This window comes from Lipophrys pholis (assembly GCF_963383615.2).
Source record: "Lipophrys pholis genome assembly, chromosome: 1".
In the NCBI taxonomy this organism is placed as follows: Eukaryota; Metazoa; Chordata; class Actinopteri; order Blenniiformes; family Blenniidae; genus Lipophrys; species Lipophrys pholis.
In genome coordinates, this window is record NC_137635.1 from 6109839 (window position 1) to 6125448 (window position 15610).

Genomic DNA, 15610 nt, shown 5'->3' on the forward strand with positions numbered 1-15610 from the left:
TTTTATTATAAGTTCTGTGAATTCCATCGGGGGCTGCAAAGAGTTTGGATGTTTATTTGTACACCACCGTTAATACACAAGGCTTCATAGAGGCAAATTAATGCAGAAAATGTGATTAAAATAATAGAAATAAAGCGAGCTATTGAGAAAATAAAAGTGAATTTAAAAGACAAAAAGCAAATAGTTAGGAATTTAAAATGAAGCTTATGAAAATGCATTTAGATTAGTGAAAAATGAGAATGATTACAAGGAGTAATGTATTAAAATTGCAATAATCTAATACATCTTGCAAGAGACCAAGACCAAAATAAAAGCATGTTGTATTACTAACGCTACTATTATCTCACTTAAGTTACATTTCAAAGGCAGTTCTCATTTTGTTGGGTTAATTTCGTAAATGGTATGTGTTTCTCATTTACAGTATATCATAAAATGAAAAAAAAAAAAACCAATGATGATGATGATGATTTCTATTTGTTTTCGAAGTTTAAAATTTAAAGTTTAAACTACTTTTTGATTGATAAATGCTGTTCTTTATAGATAAGAACAAGCTGCTTTGTCTGGAAGTTAAACAAATACTATATTCATTGTCTATGCAGATGAACACAACATGCACGAATCCGATGAGTCAGGGAGGCGGATGATGCAGTAGCTGTGAGACTTATTTAAAATATGTTCATAATGGAAGACTAATTGAATGTGTTAAGTTTTGACTGGATATAATAGAATAACATAATTCTTTTGTCAGCGCTTCTTCTTCTTCTTCTTCTTCTTCTTCTTCTTCTTCTTCTTCTTCTTCTGCTTCTTCTTCTTCTGAGGAAAATGGATTTGTCTTGTGTATATGTTTTCTAAGTGTAAACATATCATTCACAACAAATTACTACCCCTGAGGTGTCAAATCGAAGTTGCCAGAATGACAAACACTTCATTTGCACAGTGGAAAATTGCTCGTGCTGTTAATGGGAGAAACCAAAGCCTCCGACAGGCTGGACGCCTCCCAGTGCTCAATATAACATCCAGACAGGAGCCAGTGTTCTGCTGCATGTTGACAGGCCTCTCATTGGATATTAGGCAGGGTTAGAAAAAAGAATCACACCACAATGTTACGAGAGAAAAGAAGATTTATTAGTCTTCTGGCAGAGAAAGACACATAACCGACTTTACATGTGCTTCACTTACTTTATTATTTGGTGTTCATTAAAACATAAAGCAAGTTCAAACACGTTAGATCCCTCGATGAGTCCAAGTTATTTATTGGGGAACGTTATAAAAATAAGTCCACCCTGAGATTACTGCCATACAGCAAGTCCTTTAAGGACCTTATGCAGACTTGACGAGCGCAGAAAACTCTGAAAACAGAGAGAAACGACACAATTTTACACATTTATATTGTATTTTTTCATGTCTGCCAACATTTTCATGTCTGTAATTCTCCCTTGACATTTGCAATAAGTGATAAGTTGTTGATAAGTTTCTCTCCAAAGATCGACAAACTTTCCTAATTTTTCTATTCGTTAAAATGGAAAAAAGGAAAAAGAAGAGGGACCAGTCTATCGCTGCTCTTCAGTCGAATATGAGAACGGTGCAAAAGAAAAGACTTCTCAAAGACAAAAGTTAGAATAAAAATTCATAAAACATTTTTTGGGTGAGATTCAAACTGGCAAATTAATGTTGGATGATTATTTATTTATTTATTTATTTATTTATTTATTTATTTATTTATTTATTTATTTATTTAATGAACATTATTTAATTCCATTTTTCTTCTTTGGTTAATTTCACCTTTAGATTGTCCTTACAGTGACGGGGAACTGGAAGAAAACTTAGACTCCTCCTGTTTATACGAGGTTAATCAATAGAAATAACCATCAGATCACAGGAGAGCCTCTCGTCAAGGCAGGGAGTTTAAAACTTTAATCAAAACATGATGTTTTTCCACACATAAAGGTTTTTTTTTTGGCCCACATTTAGGATTTGATGGCAGTGGACTCTTTCTGCGGTAGCGCTGCACTAATGCTCGTGATGATCTAACAGACTGAGTCCTTGTACCTTCCCAGCCGATCTTCCCGTCGCCGTCCGAGTCTCCCTCCAGGAGGAACGCTCTGGTCTCGGCGGCAGTCAGAGGCCGTGCTCCTTTGGAGAAGTTCTGCAGGAACAGTCTGACGGAGAACGACAAAGAAACACACGAGCAAGCAAACAAACAAACAAAGAGTCAACAATGCAGATAATTGCACGAGGAGGGTGTTGCTCCTTGGGGTGCGTGAAACTCAACTGTAACTCATCCTGTTCTATGTAGCCGCTCTTGTCCTGGTCCAGGATCTTGAAGACCCTCTCAATCTCCGCCGGCGCTTTCTTGGATAAACCCACTATTTTGAAAAACATCTTCGGTCTAAAAGAATCCTTTGCTGCAAATAAATGCAGAGAGGATTCTTGATCAGATAAGATATCATGCACCTGCAGCGAAATACAGAAACAAAGGAGTTGTTTTTATTTTTGTCTCACCTTTGCAGGCATTAATAGCAGAAGTGATGTCTGAAGCAGCTAAGACGTCAGTTATGGCCATGGTGGTGGTGTGGTGGATGCTGCAGCCTTGTGCAGTAGGTGACCACTGATTCTCACATGCAAGACACAGTGTCAGAAACCACCAGTGTCCTTCTGTCTGCTGTCGCCTGCAGCTGACCACTTCAGACGTGTGTGTGCGTGTGTGTGCGTGTGCGTGTGTGTGTGTGTGTGTGTGTGTGTGTGTGTGTGTGTGTGTGTGTGTGTGTGTGTGTGTGTGTGTGTGTGTGTGTGTGTGTGTGTGTGTGTGTGTGTGTGTGATGGATGTCACCTATAGAGCACTTTTCCACCGCTTTAGCAGCTCATAACATTGTTCCCATCGATGGCTCAATCACAGGATGAATTTGGGGTTTAGTGTAAAGAGAGGGAGGGATGGGGGGGGTCTGCTCTACCCACTAATCCACAATTTGTCGCAGTCAAAGGTCACTGTGAATTTGACTTAGTGTCCATCTGCACACAAACACGGCAGCCGGTGAGGTTTGATCTGGAGAGGACCTGCGTTTCCTCTCTGCTCGTGTTTCCAGCCACGGTTGCTGGTGAAATCGTCCCTGGCAGCGTTTCCTCGGGCCGTAAACATCCTGTTATTATGGCCTCGGTCATTTTCGAGCCACGCGCCGTGGAGCTGCCTCCGCTCACCGTCACCTCGGGTCCCACATGCTCGGTCTCATCTCAAATTAGACGACGCTCACGCAGCCACGCTCTGCAGTGAGTGGCACAACGAGGGTTTTCTCCTGGAAATGATGTTTCCAACACCGTCGTGTGTAAAAACACATCCATTCATTGTCTGACTAGGAACTGAACAGGAAAGGTGGGAAGTGACTATAACATCACTCAATACATTGTTCAAGAGAGAAATAGCATTTCCTGATGATCTGATGATAAAAGTCGGCTATGAATGACAGCAGTATATTTGTTTGTGTGTTTTATCTGCAGCCAATGATGGAGATACTTGTTGACTGTTTATTTTTGTCATGTGAATTTTATAAAGTTGGAAATTTGACTTGTGCAACCAAGAGATGTACTGGTTTCTGCATAAATGCACCATGAATACTGAATATAAACAGCCTGAACAGCCTCAGTGTGCTTACATTCACCCAACATCGGTGACGATGCCTGACGCACGGACGGTTCAAGACGGGGATCTGAACCTGTAACAGGTGGGAACGTGCAGTGGAAAATAGCCGACACTAATACTGATCATTTTCCACATGTGAGCACCTCCGAGCTCTAAAGGTATATATTTAAATGTCAAAGAAAACTAGTCACAAATGGTAGAAATCAAATGAAAACGTATGCAGCTTGACTGCAGCTCGTCGAGCCGACAGTAGAAACACATCTGCACTCGTACCAGCACTTTCTAGTGAAGCTGAGATTTCTGGGATTCCTCCTGTTCATGACATTCACCAGATGTTTGCATCTGGAAGAAAAGCTCAGAAATAGAAAGTAAAACTGAGCCTGACAATTTATTTGCTTTTTATTGACATTATCTCACTATAATACATTGAAAACTTCCACAATGGGGTTTTTTTTGTGAACAATAAATCAGTCGACGGGAACTTTGGGAAAAACCCCATACCGGTAAATTCTCAGTGTTGCAGGTGGTTCGGCACTTTGCAGGAATGACACAAAGGAAATGGAGTTTGCCAGCAAACGTACGGCCTTTTCGCCACACGACCTTTGACCCCCATCAAGGACCTTGAATACATCCAGTGCAGTTGGAGATTGTTGGTTGAAGCTGGAGAAAACAATGTTCGAGTTCACGCGTTATTTTATGATGCCCGAGTGTGTGAGAGGCGGCGGCGGCGTGACCAGGCCTGATGGAGCCTGATGGGAGTGACGTGAGCCCGACTTCCTCAGGATGGACGGCAGCGAATGACAAAAACATCCTCTGCCTCACAAACGTCCCCCCCCCCCCCCCCCCCCCCCTCCCTCGGCCTTGTCCCCTTTCAACGCTCTGCAGGCTTGTTTTCAGGAAGGCCAGACTTCCTCTGTGATGGAGAGGTGGATGAGAGAAGGAAGAGGGGGATGGGGCAGGGAGGAAGAGACAGACACAAAGACAGATGGATGGGGAGTGAATTGGGAAAGTTTTTTTGTGGGGGGGGGGTTGGTTGTTTTCTCGACAGAACAACGATGATCTTCTACGCGGACTTAAAGATTTGTGTCTCCTGCACCTGCAGAGTCTTCTGAGTTACCTTGAGGTGAAGCAGAGACATTTCGTGAGGTGGTGGTGTCAATGCATCTTTATGGATAAAAACACTGTTTGGACTGGAAACTGAGGAAGACTTGGACGAAGGTAAGTATGTGGCAGACGGTAGGTTACGGCTCACATATTAAAATAGCAGAGGCTGCTAAGCTGCTAAGCTGCTGCACTGTGTGATGCATATTAATGTTGTTTGTTGTTTGTCATGTGTGCTTGTTGAGGTCCAGCAGGTTGTTCAAGGACACTCGGACAGGATGTATCAGAGTGACTGGGCCGTTTCACCCAAACAGTGAAATTACATGCAATTACAAAATTCTGATTTTGAAATCAGACATCTTGATTTTATTCTTTTTTTTTTTTTTTTTTTTTTGAAATCTTACAATCGATCAATAAATACCTGATTACCTGCATGCTTTTGGTAATGTTGCTGTTCCAATGACATAGATTGTGGTTAAATTTCTTCTATACAGTGCCGAGCACAACAAAGTGGATCTTGATATTCAAATGAAATGAAGAGAAACAAACAACAATTAATAATTCAATATGCAATAATTCATGATGATGGAAAAGGCTTTCATTCACAGCGAGACGCTGGTACCAAAGCTTTTGTGTGCATAGATAAAAAAAAAACATACAAACAGATAAAAGATTACTGTAGGTTCCGTCTGTGTGATTAATGGGACTTTATCTTGGAGGCTACTTTAGTTCGAAAGAATGATAATGTCATCAGGTTAGACTTGATGTGCTGCTGCATGCTGAACTAAATCTTTAAGTCCCCTGCAAATGGCTGCAATGTTTGGCCTCTCGGAGAGAGAGAGAGAGAGAGAGAGAGAGAGAGAGAGAGAGAGAGAGAGAGAGAGAGAGAGAGAGAGAGAGAGAGAGAGAGAGAGAAACGATGTGGCTGCTCCTGCTTTTCCTGGGCTCGGTTACTTCCTTGCCTATTTCTATCTGACCAGCTGTGGTGTGGGCATGCCAGTGACACTCTCAAATTCAGCCATGGCGACCCTCACACACACACACACACACACACACACACACACACACACACACACACACACACACACACACACACACACACACACACACACACACACACACACACACACACACACACACACACACACACACACGCACACACACCCGGCTCCGCCCACCGCAGTTTGGCCTCACTCACAGTTTGGCCCCGCACGTCCGTTTTGGCAAGCGGCCTTTCAGGCTTTAATGCGAGTTGGTTTGTGGCATTCGGCGTGTGTCTGTGTGTGAATGTTCCTGCTGTGTTTTGACCCCAACGCTGCCCCTTTGTATACATGTACACGTGTCTTTCCAGTACATGAATAAACAATGAAAACAATGAGATGGCAGCGAGATCAGCTTGCATGTTATTAGACACTTGAACCCATGTACACTTATTTTTGTATAAAGCTATAGTTTTCATGATTAAAAACCCATTTCCTGAAGAGAATTGTAAGTGTGATTAGGACAAATCAAAGTAGTAAAATAACAGTTATTTACTTGCTGGACATTTAAAATGTTGCGGATTGAATAAATAAGAATTTTCCCAAATGAGAGAAAGTTGAGACATGGGCTTCCTCTCAGGTTTTTCCTGACTCCAGCTGGTCAGGTATTGCATATTTGTGTTGCTGCATTACTTTACATATCTATGACTGAACAAAAGCCATAGCAATTTTAACCAGGCTACAAAAAAAAAAAAAAAAAAAAAAAGATGAAAGAGCAACAAAACTGTCGGCCAATAATTTAGATATTTTGACGGAAGAAGTTATTAAAAAAAAAAGAAGCCACAAACACAAAAGAACATATTTTTTAGTAATACTTCTTACACAGCAGTTTGTGTGGCTGCGGATGCAGCTGGTTCACTTTGGACTGTAAATGCGGGCGTTTCTTTTTGTCTCCGACAATATTTCCTCCCTTTCAACAAAGGTACTGTTGTTTATAATCCCCCAGTTATCACAGAAAACATAGATGATGTGTGCTTAAAGCCAAAACGACGCCTTAATCACAGAACCGAAGTGAGTCATTACAAATCGGCCGGCAAGAATGTGTATCTAGACCAGGGGTTCTCAATCCTGGTCCTGGAGGGCCGGTGTCCTGCATGTTTTAGCTCTGCCAGCTTCAGCACACCTCAGTCTGATGTTGATGTCATCATCAAGCTTGTGAAAAAGCCAAGTAACGAAGCCTGATTGCATTCAGGTGTGTTGCAACTGGGAGAAGCCTAAAACATGCAGGACACTGGCCCTCGAGGAACTGGATTGAGAACCCCTGATCTAGACTCTACTAGTTCAGTGAAGCACTAAACCCAGCAGGAGTACAAGTAACCAACTCATACATTTAACAATGACGTTACAAGGTGAACAGGGAGCTTGAAGGAGGAGAGAGTGTGTGTGTGTGTGTGTGTGTGTGTGTGTGTGTGTGTGTGTGTGTGTGTGTGTGTGTGTGTGTGTGTGTGTGTGTGTGTGTGTGTGTGTGTGTGTGTGTGTGTCTTTCCTTGTTACCTTTGGCCGAGAAGGTTATGCGTTCTTCTACATGTATATACTTATTTATTGGTTTTGTATGTAATTTAAATTTTCGCAAAAACTACTCATCTGAATTACATGAAATCTTCAGGGATGATTTGTCATCATCAAGGACCAATCTATCAGATTTTGGAACGTTAACGGATAACCCCCAAAAACTGCACCAAAAAAAAAATCCCATACAAAGCAGATGAGACAGGTGCCTCATGGAGGAGAATAGCGTCTGTTGCCATGGAGACGCTCTCTGCGCCGTGTTTCACAGTGATGTAGCTACCTGACCTAGCTTGTTAGCATCTATATGAGCTAAAGGCTACCATGCTCGCCATGCTAACTCAGTTCCACAAACAAAAATGCTGAAAGTCTGCGCTCTACCGAGTGTAGCTCTAGTTGATTATTGATTATCTTGAACCACCACGTTCATCATTTTGATTAATGCTCAATGATGCTGAGAGACTAAGATTGTTGGGAATGAAGCATTGTTAAGCCCCATCATTGTTTTGGCAGTAATGTGAGAATATTCATCTGGCAAATTAACAACACAAATTAAAATATGGGCCAAATGTCAGAATTAGGACGATTCAGCATTAATATGAATGTGAAGATATTACATGAACGTGTGAGGGCCTGGACAGTAGAGTTATTACTAGAAAGCAGTGCTAACACGGCAGTTTGCCGGAGCCGGGGGCCGAAGTCGATCCTCTTTAACCCCCTGTAGTAGATTAGGTGCAGAGATTAAATTCTGCTAAATGACTTGGGATGCGACTATTTCCACTGCTGCTTTTATTTCTCGTGTGTTTGGGTCGTAGCTAAGCAGCTAATCCCGTCGCTGCTATGCAACTGGATCGTGGCCTGGTGAATACCGGGCAGCGACGGGAGCTGCACCGAGGCGGGACGGTGTGAAGAGGTTTGGCAGGGAGGAGGCGGGGACACCCCTCCGGGGTTTCACAGATTGTAGACGGGGGCCGGCTGACACAAATATTCTGACTGGGACGAGTTTTTTTCCCTCTCATCTCCATTAGAAAGCCAGGGTTTTGACATGAAAGCGTGGAGTCGTGTTTCGTGGCCCTATAGTGTGAGGTAGTGCGATATACCCCTGGGGAGGGCCTGATTGCCAAATAAAGATATTTATGTATATATTGCAATGCCACAGGACTCTGGAAACCTCATCACATTTAAGATTAGCTGCTGAAACAGATCTGCGCTTATCTGATCGTGTATGTGTGTGTGTGTGTGTGTGTGTGTGTGTGTGTGTGTGTGTGTGTGTGTGTGTGTGTGTGTGTGTGTGTGTGTGTAAATGAGAGCTCTGTCAACGAGCGCTCAAACTCGACTTCCCCATAAACACTTGGGACAAGTGGAGGAGCCCCACAGCTGCCTCGGTCAGTGTGTATCCCTGCGAGGGAATCAGTACGGGTCAGAGGTCATGGTCACGCTCTTCAACACTTCTTCACCGAGGTCTTTGGCCCACGAGCAGTCCGGACACGTCGCGTACATTCCTCCTCTCGTGTGTGTGTGTGTGTGTGTGTGTGTGTGTGTGTGTGTGTGTGTGTGTGTGTGTGTGTGTGTGTGTGTGTGTGTGTGTGTGTGTGTGTGTGTGTTCCGTATGTTATCTTCATCTTATTGCTGAAATATCACTTCGTCCTGCTTAACTGCCCCTTGAGCTGTGGTTTGATTACATGTCAGGATGAGGGAAGTGTTTACACACACACAGAAACAGATTTGACAGACAGGTGCAGAACTTTCATCACTGGTTTTATTATCGCGTGATTTCGTAGTTTACCAATGAATGCTGTTGTCGCAAAAAAAAAATATTAACGCATTCAAAAACGTTATTTCTTATTCCTTCTCTTTTTTAAAAAAATCTGCCAATGATGTGCCCAGTTGGTGCGTGTATGTGTGAAATCCTCATAGGAATAAGAGCAGATCAATACAAAGCTGCGCTCTGCTGCCATCAAGTGGGAGAAAACGGTAATGGCAGCTGCTGCAGAAAAGGCTTTAATTGAAACAATTTTTTTTAAACATTTAGTTATACTTTGTTTTTTTTATTGTGTTTTATTCTATTTCAAAAGAGATATAAAGATTTTACTTTCACTTTAAAACTGCTAAAGAATCCAAGCAAGCATGATGCTTGCTCCACAGGTTCCATATACCACTCAGGTATTCATACATAATTTTAATGTTTTTTGTTCGACAGTTTAAGACAAACAGTTCAGATTTTTTCATTTTTGAAGCAGGTTCAATTATTTTCCACTTATTCATCTCAGAGCATCACTGTGTGAGCAGCAGGGATGAGTAGCCTTGATCATTGGGTACGGCTGTACAGACGTCATCCATCTGACCGGCTACAAGAATATATGAGATCTACAGTGACTGGCTCAAAGATTCCACTACGAAGACATTATGGTAATCACAAGAAAGGTTTTCAGCTCAGTAGTTACAGAATAATTATAATTAGTTAACATCGCAATGGAAACCAATAATTTATAGATTTTTGTAAAAAGGACTGACGTGTGATTCACGGTGACATGCTCAAAGTTAATCCCCCCGTAGGACAAAACAATGTAAAAATACAGAATTACACTTAAAAAGTCATTAAAGGAGGGATGATGGAGGAATATGACTGTTGTAAAATCTTGAATGAAGAGAGGGTACCGTATTGAATTCACTATTCTATTTTACATCTTCAGTTGTTCTTTCTACCTCAGCGTCTTTCCTTTTGTCACCTCTGACGTGACCACAGGCTGCCTCTGCACACTTTCTGTTAACAACACGTTAATGTCTTCCTCCGTCAGGAGATGGATTCTATATGGTGACTGATAGAGTAATAAAATAATAATCCACCTTCATATAGCACAGATAGGGTTAAAAAAGAGATCACACACACACACACACACACACACACACACACACACACACACACACACTAAATCTGTCTGTCTACACTTTTTGAATCAACGCTCACACTTCTCCCAATACGGCTGTGCCGTCCGGACAGGCGGCGTTCCCGGCTCTGGAATGGGGAAGAGCAGGTGTACTGCTGTCAACAGAGGCTCAGAAATACTCAGCCTGAGATGTGGGGTGGATTACACATTTATGTCATCATATTAAAGGCACTCTGTCAGCAAACACCTCACGGGCCCGATAATCTCCAGCTCGAGAGCAAAATCCTTTCCTGAAGGGACGAGAGCCACATTCAGTGACGATCTACAGCAAATGTGAAGAGACGGAGCTATGGATTAAAGCAAGAAAAGAAGAAGTATGTTCGAGAAGAAGCCATGTGCTGTTTTATGACTGTTGAACCAACAAGATGACATATTTACATCTCTTTATGTGGTTATTTCAGTGTCACATTTCACTCCCCCGCCGTGTCCGAATAAAGACTGCGAGGAGCAGCGCCGGGGTCCTGACTGGATGTTACACTTTCCCATATCACCTCCGGTGCTTTTTGCTGTGCCTCATTCCGCAGGCGGGCAGACAGTGAGCGTGGAGGCCTTCGCCCCATATGTTCCTCCTCACGGCCTTGAGCGCGGTGTCGCCGGCACGCTCAGAATAAGCCCAATGATCTCCAATTACCCCCCTCTCACGGATTGTTTGGTGTCACTTGCCGTCTGCCGACTGGACACGACGATTCTGCTCCCACAGTGTAAAAGGATAGTTCCACAGTTCTTTTGGCATGCCCTGTACACGTTACAACTCAATTGGAGCGGAGAGCCGGAGTGGACTCACACCGGTCTATTATGACTTTCAAGCTGCTTCAATCTGCGACTGGTTCCTTGGCGCTTGTGTCGGTTTTTGTCGCCATTCTGAGTACAGTCTTTACTCTGGTTCAACTCATGAGGCCAGGATGGAGTGAAGTTAGTCAGCTGGACGACAACCCCGTCAGGCTGAGCAAAGCAGACTGATTGTTTGATGTTGTTTTAAATAAATGGCGGCAGATATTAAAACACAACAGGCACACTTCTTCCCCGAAGGCCCCTGAAAGTCAAGATGTGTAACTCATTCATCCGACACTTGGATGGTAAAGTCGTTGACATATCGGATTATGAGAAACTCCCGACAGGACACATCCATCACTGCCCCAAAGTGAAAATAGAACATGAAATGGACCAGAACAAGCTCAGATTTTGTGCCTGGGCTCTATGACTGTATCACATCCTCATATGTACTGCTAAGTCCAGTGAAACTGTACTGAAACACTGTCCTGCAAGCAGAATGACCTGATATGGCTTCACGGGTTCAGGTGGGTGTGTGACACGAACACGACTGCATAAGGATGAAGAGAAGGAGAAGGGAGCAGTACACCCTGTGAAAGCAGGATTTTCTGATTGGAAGCACCATCTGTCCCCCTCTATGTCTCTTTTCACAGCTTGGTGGGTTTTCGTTTCGGTTTTTTTCTTGAAAAGCAGAGGCGGACTGAATGGTGACCTTGCCGCCTCCCGGGAACAACATCCTGGTGCTGTTTGGGTGTGTGAAGCAGAACTCCAGCATCAGTGATTTTGTTGCCAGGGGGAGGACCAAACCAGCGGGGAAGTGCCTCATGACTTCCAGAGTTTGGAAGTTTGCATGACAGAACTACAAAAGAAATTCACTAGCGGAATAAAGACATTTAAACATGAGCAGTGGGTCCGTTATCGGCTGCAGAGGTGTTTATAGTAGTGATGCAGTTATAATCCATTTCTATAAATATGTTAAAGAGTTATACAACATCATATAATCCAATGTGTTGTGGAGACAGTTTTGAAGGAGTGTGGATTTACTCGTGATTATTTCCCCTTTTCACTCAAACTTCTTTTCATTATTTTAGATTTCTTTTCGTTGTTTTTCCACCTTTGACCGCCAGAGTGCGCCAACAGTCACCCCCAATATAGTCTAACACTGAGATGGACAACTTTAATATAAAATCCTCACCACTATAGGGTCAAATATACTGGCACAAATACTACAGGGACATCTACATAGGAACAATGATACATGTTGTAAGATTTCAATGAACATTTTTAATTTAATGATGTTAAGACTGACATATCAGGTTCAAATATGATGGAAATGACCAATGTCCAATATGAAACAGTAATGCATATACATTTCTACATTTTCTCATGGAGATGGGGAATGTCTAACTGATCGAATGGGACACATAAAGATGACTCGCTACATGCTGCACATGTTTACTGGTAATTCTATGCAGTTTTCTTAAATAAAAAAAGATAATTAATATCTTTCTGAAGGAGCATATGTTATTATTATCATTACTATTATTACACTTGTGAAAATGATGGACCAACTCATCTCCCATGTAACATATATATTTTTGGAGGCTGTAAATGAAGGTAAACATTGATTCCCTAACTCGTCAACCACCTACCCACATGGAAATCATGCAAACTCCACACAGAAAGGCCTTCAATAACACACTCACACCAGGTTATTCTCACTGAGGGAAGTTTGCCAACAACGACATCAACTGGTGCGGCTCTGCCTTTATTGATAGACGCTTTATTGAGAACTTGAGATAAAGACACTTTGATATCTTTGGAGTTAATGCTTGAATTACTGCATGGTTGCGTTGCAAGTTGTTGCCTGTGTCACAGTGACATCCACACTCTTGTGAGCCTCCGTCAGCGAGGCGGCTGTGTTGCATTACAGTGGATAAAGTTATTGATCTCTGTCTTGGACTGAGCTGCAAGAGGGCCAGGAGCCTCCCGGGAGAGCTCGGTATACGTGAGCCGTTCGCCCTCTCTCCGTCCTCACGTCCTCACGTCCTCACGTCCTCTCTCCATCGCCTCCTTCACCATCCTCCCTTCTTCGCATCCCTCCTGACCCGTCTGACCTCTCATCCACTTCCTTTCTTTTTTTCTTCTCTGTGCATCCTCTCTCTGTGTGTGGAGAAGCTCTCAATCGAAGGCGATGATCGGGGCTCACAGGATGCAAGGTAAGAAATGAGAGGTGCTGCGGCGTTGCGTCGCGGATGCTCCAGAGATTATAGCGCGCTGCATTCTGCAGTGTCATCATGCAGCAAGGCTTTTAATGCCCTGATGAGCATGTTCCCCTCTTTGTTTTGCCAGAGTCAGAGTGCTTTACCGGTGGAGCTGCACTGGTGATTTCAGTGGGCGGCTTGAACTGGCTTCCCCAGAGGAGATGCAGTGACAGAGAAATAAAGAGAAGGTAAATCTGACTAATTCCTCAGTGGGACGGATTGTCTGCTCTAATGCTTTTGTGTGCTTCAGCAACCGGTGGGACTTTTGGGTGATTGTTTGTGGGCTGACTGTTTGGATGAGTCTTATAATCCGTCTCACTGCTGAGCCCATCCACCTGTTACACAGTGAGGTGTTAATTTACCCGAAACAGGGCAGATTACAGGCTTCACGGCTCACTGCATCTGTGTGTGTGTGTGTGTGTGTGTGTGTGTGTGTGTGTGTGTGTGTGTGTGTGTGTGTGTGTGTGTGTGTGTGTGTGTGTGTGTGTGTGTGTGTGTGTGTGTGTGTGTGTGTGTGTGTGTGTGTGTGTGTGTGTCCCACATCCTTTACGTCACAGCTGCTGTGAGTCAGCTCCTCTCTTCCTTTCCTGAGTCACTCATCCAGCGGTTGCTTGGTTACCGCAGAGCGGTGAAAGTTTCCTATTGCGTCTTTGTCTCCGCGGGTGGACGGGCGCCGATATTTATTCAGGCTCCGGGAGTTGAGTGGACAAATAACGGCTGTGTGTGTTTGTGTGCGCCGTCTCGTTCAACAGAAAAGAGGCTGACGAATCAGTTTTAGTGTTTCCTGTTGTCAGACGGTCACCCGAGATACAGCGAGCCTCTTGAAATGTGACATGAGAAGCAGAGGCTGACGTGCAGCTGCATTCAGAGGAGACGTCAAAGCTCTCTATGTGCTAAAAATCTACATAATGTGTGTTAAATGTGCACGATCTGAGCGTCAAAGTCACACTTCTACATCGTCATGTTCATAAGAAGTAATGTTAATCAAATTCCACAAGGTCAATACTCCATTTAAGAATAGAAGATTAGTCTGCGCTTATTAAACCTTAGACCTGGGGGATTAACATTCTGTGGACTCACGTCAAGTTGACATCTTGTCATTATATGCTCAATCTGGTAATCTGCTTCAGGTATAGCAGTGGTGGATGATGAGGCCGGTGTCAAATTACAAGCAATTGAAGCTGCATGTGGGGGCTTGTCGAGACAAAAGGTACAGAACTTGTTTTTTCAGCCAGAGACTGAACTAAAAGGCCAGAATAAGATAAATGTGGATATATTGTATGAACAAATGTCGTACAGACTTTTATTCCAGCTTCAACTCAGTCAGTGCAAAGATCAGTAGAATTAAATGTATAATGTTGAAAGTCAGTGACTGTGGATTGTTCGCACAGGGGGGACGAGCTGGATTGGTGGATGATTCCGGCCGGCGAGGACAGACGTCCAGTGGCGGGTATTCCAGCTCTGGACCGAGGAGGAAGCGATGCCGTTGAGTCACTGAGGAAGCTTAACTGCAGACCACGTCTGGCTTCATCCTGTCGTCTTCCAAAGGAGCTTTTCCAACCGCCAACATGTGTTCCTCCAGATCCTTTCGTCACCTGGACAGAATTCACACTGCGTCTGCCAGACGTCTACACGGCGATGCAGCAGGACATAACTGCTAAATATCCGTGTAAAAGGTTCATCGTCTACTGTGATGATTGGACACCGGTGCAACGATTCAGTGACGTTTACTCCAGACTGCAACCGGACTGTCCCTTCAGAGGAAGCATGTCAGTGGAGCTGAAAGACGCCGCGGCCCAGTGGACCCCCGGTCCGATCTCCAGCCCTGAGGAGGACCACAGTGATGCAGGAATCCCAGACAATCTGAACGGACGCAGCCACAGAGGCCTACTGAAGTCCACGCAGGACTACGGTCGTCCCGGAGGATCATGCAGCGGCGTGAAACTGAGGAAAAGCGTGTCCTTTGACGACGACGTCATGGTCTACCTGTTTGACCGGGTACTGATCCCCTTCTGCTCTTCTTTTAATCTTAATGAAACATGTGGAATTGGTGCTTTTAGGTCTTCAGACAATTAGACGAACACATAAAACCCTATATTGTGTATTAACTCTTAGGAAAGTCCCACTCTGGAGCTGCAGTCTGAACCATCCTGCAACCTGCAAGGTTTCACAGTGAAGGACAATGGTAAGAATGGCTTTGAATCCTTTTCATTAAAAAATAAAACACTGAGAAATTATACTAATATTCTGCCCCTGTAATACTCTGCCTCTATGTGTACGGCTAACACATCTAAACGTTTGTGCAGGACAATTGCAAATGCCCCAGAAATCTGGTAACGGTTCGAA

General features: G+C 43.6%; 1 protein-coding gene across 1 annotated transcript; it reads right to left on the reverse strand.

The window, feature by feature from the left end:
* Positions 1 to 1209: 1209 nt before the first annotated feature.
* On the reverse strand, positions 1210 to 2563 carry LOC308113953 (parvalbumin, thymic-like; the record flags this gene model as incomplete). Its single annotated transcript, XM_080470538.1, has 4 exons — positions 1210 to 1349; positions 2050 to 2159; positions 2273 to 2405; positions 2503 to 2563. 4 exons carry the CDS (start codon positions 2561 to 2563, stop codon positions 1321 to 1323), a joined length of 333 nt encoding a protein of 110 aa, XP_080326664.1. The 3' UTR covers positions 1210 to 1320.
* Positions 2564 to 15610: the final 13047 nt, after the last annotated feature.